Source organism: Grammomys surdaster, unplaced genomic scaffold (genome assembly GCF_004785775.1).
Source record: "Grammomys surdaster isolate TR1022 unplaced genomic scaffold, NIH_TR_1.0 174, whole genome shotgun sequence".
Taxonomy (NCBI): Eukaryota; Metazoa; Chordata; class Mammalia; order Rodentia; family Muridae; genus Grammomys; species Grammomys surdaster.
The window spans coordinates 24563108-24574721 of record NW_021604622.1 but is presented as its reverse complement, the minus strand read 5'-3'; the positions used below and the strand labels follow the sequence as shown (position 1 = coordinate 24574721).

Below are 11614 nucleotides of genomic sequence, written 5' to 3'. Positions count from 1 at the left end.
TGAAAAGTAAATCTCGTGCGGCCTGCACTGCGCACGCGCGGGATTTTGCGTCTTCTCGCGAGAGGGAGGAGCCGTCTCTCTTCCCGAGGCGTCCCCCGCCGGTTATCGGAGAGCGCTTGTTCCAGTTCGTCCACCATGGCGTCCGTGGGGACCCTGGCCTTCGATGAGTATGGGCGCCCCTTTCTCATTATCAAGGACCAAGATCGCAAGTCCCGTCTCATGGGGCTTGAGGCCCTCAAGGTAACGGCCCGGAACGCGAGGCAGCGGGATGAAGGGAGGCGGCCGGGAGCGCTTCTGCGCCTGCGCTAGCATGGGAGCAGGTCGGCCATGTGCTGGCCCGAAAGGTCGAGAATCTCCGGTCCCGGGGAGACCCTTTGGGTTCTAGGTTCGCACCCCGACTCTGGGTGCAGGAGAGGCCTTAGTCCCAGGGTGGGCTAGGGAAAGCGGTCCGCCGCTTCCGAGCTGGGTGCGGTCGCATCCCTCGGCTCACCTGGGGAGCAGGCCTGCGCCGGTGCATTTGTAAATAGCTTGTCCCGTAGACACTGTGCTGTCCCATAAAGGAAGAAAATTAGTGAAAAACGTGCCCAAGACAGAACGAATGGCTACAGGTCCAGAGCAGTGTATCCAGGGGGACCGTAAATTCCCTTAGGCCAGAAAACGCGTGGTTATTTTAGGACTGGAAGGAGACACTGTGGGTAAATTAGGATACTTCCCAAAAGGAGAACAAGCGAGTTAGCCTGAGGGAATGCAGAGCCGAAGCGTTAAGTAGGAAGGAATGCCTCACATAAGGAAAGGAATAAGAAAGACCAAGTAGGGCTGGAGAGATGTCTCAGTGGTTAAGAGCACTGACTGCTCTTCCAGGGGTCCCGAGTTCAAATCCCAGCAACCACGTGGTGGCTCACAACCATCTGTAATGGGCATCTGATGCCCTCCTCAGGTGTGTGTCTGCAGACAGCTGCTGTGTACTCATATACATAAAAAATAAATAAATCTTTTAAAGGGAAAGAAAGGCCAAGCAAGACCCAGTGCTAGATCCCAGGTAAGAAAAGAATAACATTCACTGGTGTTGCCACAAAAAGCGCAGAGAAAGGAGGGAGCCCCGTTTTAGGTTGTACTGTGCCAGTCATGCCTCCAGGTTTGAGGTCCCCTTGTTGACCTGGTGTTAGGGAAATCTCCTACCTCCAGTTCCACATCGTCTCTGTTTTCTTGGTGGGTTTTCTGTCATACCGAAGACTTGACAGGTGTTTTGAAGTGACTGAAGAAGTGGACATAGCAATTGAGGCATGGTAAATGCTTGGTTCTCTAGCTTAGGCACATTATGTATTCAGTTCCACCTTCTTTTCTATGTTAGGGGACTTGCAGATAACGTAAAATCCCAACAGACAGAAAATTTACCAGTGTGATTCATGTGAACAGTTGTGTTAACTACATGGACTATTGTGTGTGGTCCTCACTTGGGATGGGTCCTCTTTACAGAATTAGGAACTTTAGGGACAGGGTCATAGAGAAAGTGCCAAAGACTTCACAGCTACACTAGGTAAGAGCAATGACTTCTTCCCACTCCAACTGAGTCAGAGCTAGCAGTCCAGAGCAGTGAGGTTAGGCTTGGCGTTCGGACCAGAGCATCTGTGCTTGGAGGCCTGTTCTGTATATAGTGTTGGGCTGTTTCTTTGGCTTCTGCTCGTACATACCAGTTTAGCCAACCAAAAATAAGTCTGGGTGTCCAGTATCTTTGGGCACCCCAAGAGATGGCTATTGAGAAACTCCATTGTGAATACATACCTTCAGGTTACATTTTAAGAGCACCAGAGTTTACAAAGACCAAATGAACTTGCTTTGTACCCTGTCTTGGTGGCAAGAGAAGTTAATGCATGTGTACGTGCACAGCTCTGAAACCCCCAGTATTTCTGTGCTTACAGAAGTTTACTCATCTGCATCTTGGGGGTGAGAAGGTGGAGAAACGATCAGAGATCATGTTGATTCGGGGAGAGCCTGGAGTACTCCACAGAAAAGGCTGTTGTTGGGTATTAAGGCACAAGAGTGGCTTTGAACCTTTAGAATTGCTAGAGTCACTAGAAAACAAGGAAAGGAGTGGCTAGGAAGTGGAAAGCATCTGGTTTTGGAATCCACAGGATGGTTCTGCCCTGAGTTAAGATGGTGATGGCAAAAGAGCATGCATTGAAGGAAGTGAGCCAGGTACTCGTAGGAGCAGGGAAGGTCCTTTCAGGCCTGGGCCATCACTGTCTTAGTATTGAGTGAGGTCAGTGGGGGGTGGTTCACAAGGATGTCATGAACACTAATGAGCCTGAGCAGTGTGCTGTGGGTGACTACCCCGGAGCAGGGCATGAGTACTGTTAAGTGTCAAATGCTCTGTCTGGATCAGCCTCTCCGATCTGTTCAGGGATATGTAGTTGGCCCCAATCTCATAGAGCTTCTGGGACCGAGGGAGCCAAGATGACAAAAGTTAAGACAGTGGTAATAGTGTTGTAACCAGATGTGTGCAGTGGGACAGTCACATGACCATAATACTTATTGGTAAAGGTCACACTTTTCTCGTGTGAAGTTTTACACGACACAGGGCCTAGACGTAAATAAAGATAAGGTAAGCATCAAGCCTTTACTAAGAGTAAGTCATAAAGAACACTACTTCTAAATAATGTCATACATAAACCTTTGCTATTTTTAAACATGAGGTCAGGTTGCATGATAATGAGGTGTGTGTGTGTTCTTATTGATCTGGAGGGGGTTCTTTAGTCCCCTGGAACTGGAGTATAGGCCCTGAAAGCTTCTTTGTGGGTGCTGGAAACCGAACCTGTATCTTCCAGAACCGCAGATGCTCTCGACCATTGACCTGACCTGTGCGTGCTAGGCAGTCACTATCAGTGAGCTGCAATTCCAGTCCTTACTCTACCATCTCTCAGAACTAATTTTGAACTGTCATTGTTACTAGGATTTCTGACAAGCTCTAGATACGTTTTAGAACAGTTTAAAAGAGAGCAGTCTCCAGGTTCCACAACTGATAGGGTCACTGTTACTAAACTCTTAGCCATCTTTCAAAACTTTTCTTCTGAAAATAGTGTTTGCTAAAAATGTTAACAAGGGTGACTTCTGTGTAGGTTAATGTGGTGCAGTAATTTTCTACAGTGAGCCTTGCTTGGTAAACTGAAGGTGCTGTGTGTTTCTAGTTGGATTTTGTGTTCTCAGAGTTCAAAATGGTGACAGCTTACCTCCTTCACATGCTGAGAAATGTAATTTGCTTGACACTAAAGCTTGTAGTTGTGAGTGTTACTGCTCTAGTCATCCCTCCCTGCTGATGTAGACATTTTTAGATTTTAGAAATTACATCCCAAGTCTTTTTTTTTCCTACAAATATGAGCTATGTGTCTTTAACTGTTGGAATGACATGTAACTGGGTCTTTGCTTTTCTGTTCCATTTAGTCTCATATCATGGCTGCCAAAGCTGTAGCAAACACAATGCGGACGTCACTGGGACCAAACGGTGAGAAAGAACCATTGATAGTTTTACTAAAGGTTTGAAGTCACAGTACCTCTTTAGAATTGCAGTAGATGGTCCTTTACTCAGTACAGCCAAGATGCTGTGTGTCAGGCTCTTCCTCACTTGATTAGGATGTTCCCAAGTGAGTCTGTGCGTCTGACGTTAACACTGGTTTTAATGGTGCTCTGTGTGTGGTGGTTGATCACATTTCTCCGGTTGAGACACTTAGACTTTCCCATGTAGAGTTTGGGTTAGCTGATGGATATTTATTTCATGTGTGTTGGATTACCTGTTGCAAATAAATTTTGTGGTAGGAACTAGTGAGAAGGTCCAGCCCCTATAGTTCCCAGTACTGGGTACACTTTGTTTTGCTCAGCTTCTTTGTGAACTCTGTTGTTTAGGGCTGGACAAGATGATGGTTGATAAGGACGGCGATGTGACTGTGACAAACGATGGAGCCACCATTCTAAGCATGATGGATGTCGATCATCAGATTGCCAAGCTGATGGTTGAACTGTCCAAATCCCAGGATGAAGAAATTGGAGATGGGACCACAGGGGTGGTTGGTAAGAAACGAAACAGCCTTTCTGACTTGTTCATTATTTAAAACAAGAGCAAATGTTTCTGCATTGCGTCATGAAGACAGTAGAGGACAGACTGAAGTTGGGGAACACATTTATAGCACAAGTGGGCCAGACTTTGAAAAGTGAGTATTGGAAGGAAAACCAGGAGGCTGGGAGGGTTGCCAGGGAGATGGGACAGCCAGTTGTCATGTGTGCTTTTGATCCGTTTGGTTTTTAAGCTGCAAATGTTGAGTTAACTGTACAGGGGCCATATTTTATATTGTGGATTGCACTGGGAGAATGCCCTGGTTCTCATACCAAAATACAGAAGTGGGATGTGCCCTGATTCCTCCACATTGTAGGCGAGCACTGGCTACAGCTGGCCCATGTATTCTTGTACACAGAGACAAAAATTAGCGTGGTTTGTCATTGCTTTTCGAATCAAAGGAAATGAAGACATATTAACATATAGGGGGTTACATTTGCTGCAGCTAATTTAAAATAATTTATTCAACACTCTTTTGGAGTTGTCATAATTTCCCAAGTACTGCTGTAGGGTGTACTTGGAGCACAGTGGATTTAAATGAGCAGAACCAAACTCAGTTCTGTCACCAAGAGGGAAAAGGGGTGGTGGTGGGAATAGGCACTCATCAGCCTTCCAGAAGCCAGGTCTCCTTCACTGAGCAGAAGTCCCTGGCCACAGAAACCCAGTTTGCTGTTTTCCATTTAAAATGTTCTTGCATTATGGCCTATGTAGTAACAGTTTTGGGATTGTAGTTCCATTAGAGAAAGTGTTTTCATCTTAATCACCAGGTGTGTGAATATGGAGTTGCTTCATACTGTCCGAAGCAGCTGGTTGTCATTTGCCTCCTGCTCTAGCAGAGGCGTGGGTTTGCCAGCTTCAGATAGTTTCTGCAATTGTCTGATGTTTGAAATGCTGGTAACTTTTCAAGGGGTGTAGCCCTGGTTGTTGTTTTTGTTGTTGCAGTTTTGGTGTGTTTGTTTGTTTGTTTGTTTGTTTTTGCAGGGGGCTGGGGGCGGGGCAGAGGTCGTAGATGATAATTTAGGGAGGCTGTTTGTGCTTTGTTAGTAGCCTTGATCAAAGGAAAACAAAAGGAAAGACATTTGTTTCAGGGATCTCTGTCTAGGGGAGGAGTAAAGGGTGGGGAAACCCATGAAGTCAAAGACCAGGTACAGGCCTACATCTTTCTGTTTTTACATTTATTGTGGGTAGGGTCATACCGACATCAGAATGCAACTTTGGGAAGGCAGTTTTCCTACGGTGAATTCCAGGGCTGTCGGTGTTGGCAGTATCTTAAACCCCTGTATCCCCGCCCCCATCTTAAGTTCTTATTATCTAAGTCATCTTTAAGGGGCAGCCTATTGGACCTTGACTATGGTTAAAACTGAGAAGTGGGGGTCTCCTCCCTTCAATAATAGCCCTGGATTACATCCAGCCCAGCTTTAGAATGCTGTGATTTTCAGGGTAGCCTGTAAGGCTGCTCTGAAATGTGTATCTTCAGTTGATGGTCTGCTTGTTGCTTGCAGTCTTGGCTGGTGCCTTGTTGGAAGAAGCTGAGCAGCTGCTGGACCGAGGCATCCACCCAATCAGAATCGCTGACGGCTATGAGCAGGCTGCCCGGATTGCTATACAGCACCTGGACAAGATCAGCGATAACGTGCTTGTTGACATCAACAACCCTGAACCTCTGATTCAGACGGCAAAAACCACGCTGGGCTCCAAAGTGTACGTGTCCTGTCAGTCGTGTGCTGTGGTTTGTAAGCCTTCCCTTGGGAGGACTGCTCACCTGTCCTAAAATGCAGCAGTGGAATTTGCTCAAGTCTCCGTTGGTTTTGCTTGTTTTCCTGTGTTCTCACTGGAGGCTGGATTTGACAGTTCTAACCCACCCTTCTTCCCATCATCTCAGCCCTAGGAAGTCACTTTGGGGAAGCTTTTGTATTTGTATTCAGTAAGCAAATGTACTGATCTAAAGACTTAATGTAATTAGAAGAATGGTCTTAAAATTGGCCTTCCTGTCTTAAAAGTGCTGTCAACATTTCCTAATGTCTACTGAGGACTAGCAACCTCAGCCAAAAATCCTCCTCTACAGTAGCAGAAACTTGCAGTCTGCTGCTGTATTCAAACCTAGGGAAAGCAGTTACACAGGAGCTACTTTTAACCCTACATAGTAGGGTTTTACTGTGGTGTTTCATAAGTGTTTCCTTGTACGTTGTCCTGTTTGTCCCTCTTCTGCTTGGTACCACTCTTTAAAGTTTTTGAGTGTAAATACTGTGCACATGAGAGAACTTGGGGTGTTGTCGTTGTTTCCTTTTTGCCGTTTCTCTTCTCCCTTGTTCTCTGCTTACGTTTATTTCGTATGTGTGTATACAGCCTGTGGAAGTCTGCTCTTTGCCACCATGTGGGCTTGGGAATCAAGTTCGGGTAACCAGGTTTGGCAGCTAGCACTTTTACCTACTAAGCCAACTTAGCAGCCTTATGGCCCTTTGTTAACTCATTTATAGTGTGAGTGGTACTTAAATGTGTGACTGATGAATGTTTAGTATGTTAGCTGGTAGTTTCAGCAGGAAAACAGGAAAGGTCTCAACTCAAACAGAAGTGCAGTGAGTCTGAGCTGTGAGGCACCTGAGGACTGCTCGTTCAGTGTCTTAGAACACAGAACACAGGGCCAGAGAAGAGACGAGGCTAAAAGACAGTGAGAGTGGGAAGCTGAGCATCCTGCCACCACGAGGGGATCCGCGCATTTTTAAGGGACAGTGAATGCACACTTGGGTTTCAAGACTTGCAAGTTCAAATCATAAAGGGTCTGCCCGGCTCAGATTTACTGCCTTGCCTAGACCATTATTGACCCCGATCTACATTGAACTTGGAAAGAAGCACTAGAAGCGCTGTTGAGGTGCATGGTGTGGCTGGGGTGCTGCAGTCATACGAGGAGTGTAAAGGGTGTGTGTTTTCATCAGGGTTAACAGCTGTCACCGACAAATGGCTGAGATTGCCGTGAATGCCGTCCTCACAGTGGCAGATATGGAGCGGAGGGACGTTGACTTTGAGCTCATCAAAGTGGAAGGCAAAGTAGGTGGGCGGCTGGAGGACACCAAACTCATAAAGGGTGTCATCGTCGATAAGGACTTCAGTCACCCACAGATGCCGAAAGTGAGTGAGTGAGTGAGTGCTCTTACACTCATACACGCTTTTAACTCAGACCCACCACTGAGGTGATCTTCCTCTCCCCGTAGAAAGTGGCTAATGCTAAGATTGCAATTCTCACGTGTCCGTTTGAACCACCTAAACCAAAGACAAAGCACAAGCTGGATGTCACGTCTGTGGAGGATTACAAAGCCCTGCAGAAGTATGAAAAGGAGAAGTTTGAAGAGATGATTCAGCAGGTGAGACCTAGGTGATTCCTGAACTGACTCCACAGGTTCCTAGATGACAGGCACTGACAGAATTAGCATCTGGGGGCTTCGTCGCATAGCTACAAGTAGCATGCGGTGCAACTGTGTTGAGTGTCAGTCAGAAACAAGCACAGTCTGAAAACTCAAATGGCATATGAACACAGAAGTTGACTTTGTCCTGGGCCGCCATGAGGGTTTAGCTGTGCCTTTCGTTACATTTTCTTGGCCTTGAGTGGAACAGACGAGAGCTGACATAACAGGAGGTAAAGCATGGTTTGGAAAGCAGAGTGGTTCCCATTGGCACAGGTCTTAGAGTCGGCCTTCCTGTCCCTCCTGTGTGCTGACGTCACACACAGCTGTGTGCCTCCCCTTTTTTACAGGTCATGTAACAAGGACAAATACCTACTTGTTATTGCTAAAATTGTGACATCTCTTTTCCCAGATTAAAGAAACCGGTGCTAACCTAGCTATTTGCCAGTGGGGTTTTGATGATGAAGCCAATCACTTACTTCTTCAGAACGGCCTACCTGCAGTTCGCTGGGTAGGAGGACCTGAGATTGAGGTAGGAGGCCAGCACGCAGACCCCTGGCTAGGTGTGAGGTGAGCCCGAGATGCATGTATTCAGTATCACTTTAACAGCACTTACCTAAAACAACCACAGGACACCAAAACAACAGCTTAATGGAATAGCAGAAGAACATTCTAGAACCATAGCAGTACTTTGTATTTCTGGTATTGCATAGCCAACTCTCTGGGCTTCCCTGTTGGCTTTCAGAGACAAGAAAGCCTTCTCCAGTGCCCTTCTGGGCAGCAGAATAGGAACAGCTCTCCTAAGCACTGGTGTGGACAAACGTCCGTCCCTTTTCCTTCTGCAGTCTGCTGTGTTGGGCAGGGCGTGTGAGCCAGGGCCACAGACAGTAAGAGACTGGATTGTGAGTTGACAGTAAGAGAGCTGGGTACCACCAGCTCCCACCTAGGACCCACCTCCTCAGAGCCCGTCTTCTCACAAGACACCTGGCAGGAAGCTTGGAGACTTTGCCTGTCTGGTGAACCAAGTGGCCCTAGGTTAAATGTAGTCCATTTATGGTTCCATTTTGGAAGTTCACTGGCATTGACCGCATCTGTCTGTCTTCTCTGATGCATCCTAATAGCTGATCGCCATTGCAACAGGAGGACGGATTGTCCCAAGGTTCTCAGAGCTCACCTCTGAGAAGCTGGGCTTTGCTGGTGTGGTACGTGAGATCTCGTTTGGCACTACAAAAGACAAAATGCTGGTTATCGAGCAGTGTAAGAATTCCAGAGCTGTGACCATTTTCATCCGAGGAGGAAACAAGATGGTAAGAATTCTGTCCTTGGCTGGGGAGATGGTTCTGTGGGTCTGAGTACTTGCTCTGCCGGTGTGAGGAACTGAGACATGGCCTTCTCCCCAGATCATTGAAGAAGCAAAACGATCCCTCCACGATGCCCTGTGTGTCATCCGGAACCTCATCCGTGACAACCGTGTCGTGTATGGAGGAGGGGCAGCCGAAATATCCTGCGCCCTGGCAGTCAGCCGAGAGGCAGACAAGGTAAGGGCAGAGTAGCAGTGAGCACCACTGTCCAAGGTCTCCTGTGTCGTGTCCTCCCGGCTTCATTCTGTAGGTGAAAGGAAGTTTACTGAGCTTGCCCTGAGTGAGGTTTTCAGTGTATGCTTATGAACAGCTCTTGGGTTGGCCATTGCCTAGTGCGCTCACTGCCCCTGTGTCTTTCCAGTGCCCAACTTTGGAACAGTATGCCATGAGAGCTTTTGCAGACGCCTTGGAGGTCATCCCCATGGCCCTTTCAGAAAACAGCGGCATGAATCCCATCCAGACCATGACTGAAGTTCGAGCCAGACAAGTGAAGGAGAATAACCCTGCCCTTGGGATTGACTGTCTGCACAAGGGCAGTAACGGTGAGTTGCTTGTTGGGCTCTAGGAGTAGAACAAACTTCCATCGACTTGAAAGTGCCACAAGGCTGTCCCAGATCTGTGAGTTCTTTAATGCACTTGGGACAGTACATTCTGGGTCTTAGTGTCTTAGTTGATAGCTATAGGACTTAATCTTACCAACACAGCTCATTTTAACCATAGTACAGGTACCTGTTGGTGCCATACAAAGTAGCTTGTGTTCACAGCTTGCTCCCTGGCTGTTGGCCTGTGGCTGTGGAGTATGGGAAACTTTACCTGTGTAGCAGCTTGGCAGTCCTACTTTTGAAAAGGTGACAGACATTTAGCTTTGAAACTTGGCTACATTTCTGTGCTGATAGACTGGCCTTACCTGAAATCCTGCAATGAATTCAATTCAACCACAAAACTTGATAATTGTAAAATCATTTTGACAATGGTGACTCCAGCACCAAGCAGGAAACCAGAGTTTAGTCTACACCAGCATCCAAAACAAAAATAGCAGCTCTTAGGTGGCCTATGTTGCTGTTCTGACAGGAACTGTCTACTGATTCAGCATTGCAAAGAAATGTGTCTCTCCTGTTGCTCTGAGTGCTGTGAGATGTCATGTCACATGTCCTCATAGTCGTGAGCTCTGCCCTGTTCCCACTAACACGTGTCCTCAGTGCTTAGGAAACCCATCTGAAAATGACATAGGGCATTGTAGCCAGTTTACTGCTACAGCTTTGGGGGTTTTAGTTTAGGGTTTTACTTGCTAAGATTATTTTATGTAAATGAGTGTTTTGCCTGCATGCATTTAGTGTGTGCTGTGTTTTGGTGCCCTTGGAGGTCAGAAGAGTGCCCTGGGTCCAGGGATTTAGCTGGATGGCTGTAAGCTGCCATGTTAAGAACTCAGGTCCTAGCCGGGCAGTGGTGGCGCACGCCTTTAATCCCAGCACTTGGGAGGCAGAGGCAGACGGATTTCTGAGTTCGAGGCCAGCCTGGCCTACAGAGTAAGTTCCAGGACAGCCAGGGCTACAGAGAAACCCTGTCTCGAAAAACCAAAAAAAAAAAAAAACAACAACAAAACAAAGAACTCAGGTCCTCTGTAAGAGAGAGCACTTGGTGCTCTCAGTCAGTGAGTGAGTCATCTCCAGCCCCTCTGTTATAGACAGATACAGTTTACTTCATTGTTTGATGCTTTGATATATGACATATTCTGAATACTCCTGCCCTCGCATCCTGTTTCCTCCTTATAAGTTTGTCTTCCACATTCCAGCCTTTTGTTCTGTTTGATGAACTGCTGGATTTAACCAGGTCGTTCTCTATGACCATAGGTTTGTAAAACTGCCTGTTGGAGCCTGGTGGGCTCAACAGTATGCACAACTGAAGACAGATGACCCAGAGTCCACCAGGAGGGAGTAGTTTAACAGGGAGAGGTGGGGCCCCATGAGCCACTCTCCACCCATGACTGACTAATGGCACAGACTTAAACCATTTTTGTTTTTGAAATGGAATTTCACTCTTTCCCAGACTGACCTTGAACCCCGCAGGTCCACCTTGGCCTCCCCAGTAACTGAGAACACAGAGTTGCGCTCTACAGCAGCTGCTGCTGTTGATAAACACACTTGTGTGCTCTTGGACCCACTGATGGCTGGGTTTTGTTTTTCAGATATGCAGTATCAGCATGTCATAGAGACCTTGATTGGCAAAAAGCAGCAGATCTCTCTTGCCACACAGATGGTTAGGATGATTCTGAAGATTGATGACATCCGTAAGCCTGGAGAATCTGAAGAGTAAACTGTACCATTTACCACTGTGACTAAATAAAGGGTGTGTCTCGCTGCGTCTGCAGTTACTGCTGGTCCTCTCACAGCCTGTAGATGCTGGAATAAACGCAGCTGTTTGGTAACTGCTTCCACTTACTCAGAGCTTGGTGGAGTGTGTAGTCTCACAGCTTCTGCATTCACTGGATGTCTTTTATCTGCAGAACACAACACTACAGACACTTTAGCAGCTCAGGTGCCCTGTTGTCTGGTTTTCCTTCAGTTGACAGGAACCTGAGAGCCGAGGAGCAGCAGTCCTGACTATAGATGTCCATGATGGTATTCCTGGGTTACAGCAGCACCTGCATAGATAGAACCAGTGCTAGAGACTGAACCCACTTTTCCTCCTGAGTTGCTGGACAATGGCCAGTTAGCTCAGGTGCCAGTCAGAACTGGCTTGGACAGTTCTGT

At 47.1% G+C, this 11614-nt stretch overlaps 1 protein-coding gene across 1 annotated transcript; it reads left to right on the top strand.

The window, feature by feature from the left end:
- The first annotated feature begins 1 nt into the window (after position 1).
- Cct5 (chaperonin containing TCP1 subunit 5) lies at positions 2-11302 on the top strand. Its single transcript, XM_028767519.1, has 11 exons — positions 2-240; positions 3439-3499; positions 3898-4062; positions 5608-5806; positions 7039-7231; positions 7315-7464; positions 7916-8035; positions 8625-8810; positions 8904-9041; positions 9226-9406; positions 11050-11302. Exons 1-11 carry the CDS (start codon positions 136-138, stop codon positions 11175-11177), a joined length of 1626 nt encoding a protein of 541 aa, XP_028623352.1. The 5' UTR covers positions 2-135; the 3' UTR covers positions 11178-11302.
- Positions 11303-11614: the final 312 nt, after the last annotated feature.

Coding starts and splice junctions, on each gene's coding strand:
- Cct5 (XM_028767519.1), top strand. CDS start 136: ATGGCGTCCGTGGGGACCCTGGCCTTCGATGAGTATGGGCGCCCCTTT. Junction 3,500..3,897: donor GACGTCACTGGGACCAAACG/GTGAGAAAGAAC, acceptor TCTGTTGTTTAG/GGCTGGACAAGATGATGGTT. Junction 8,036..8,624: donor TAGGAGGACCTGAGATTGAG/GTAGGAGGCCAG, acceptor GCATCCTAATAG/CTGATCGCCATTGCAACAGG.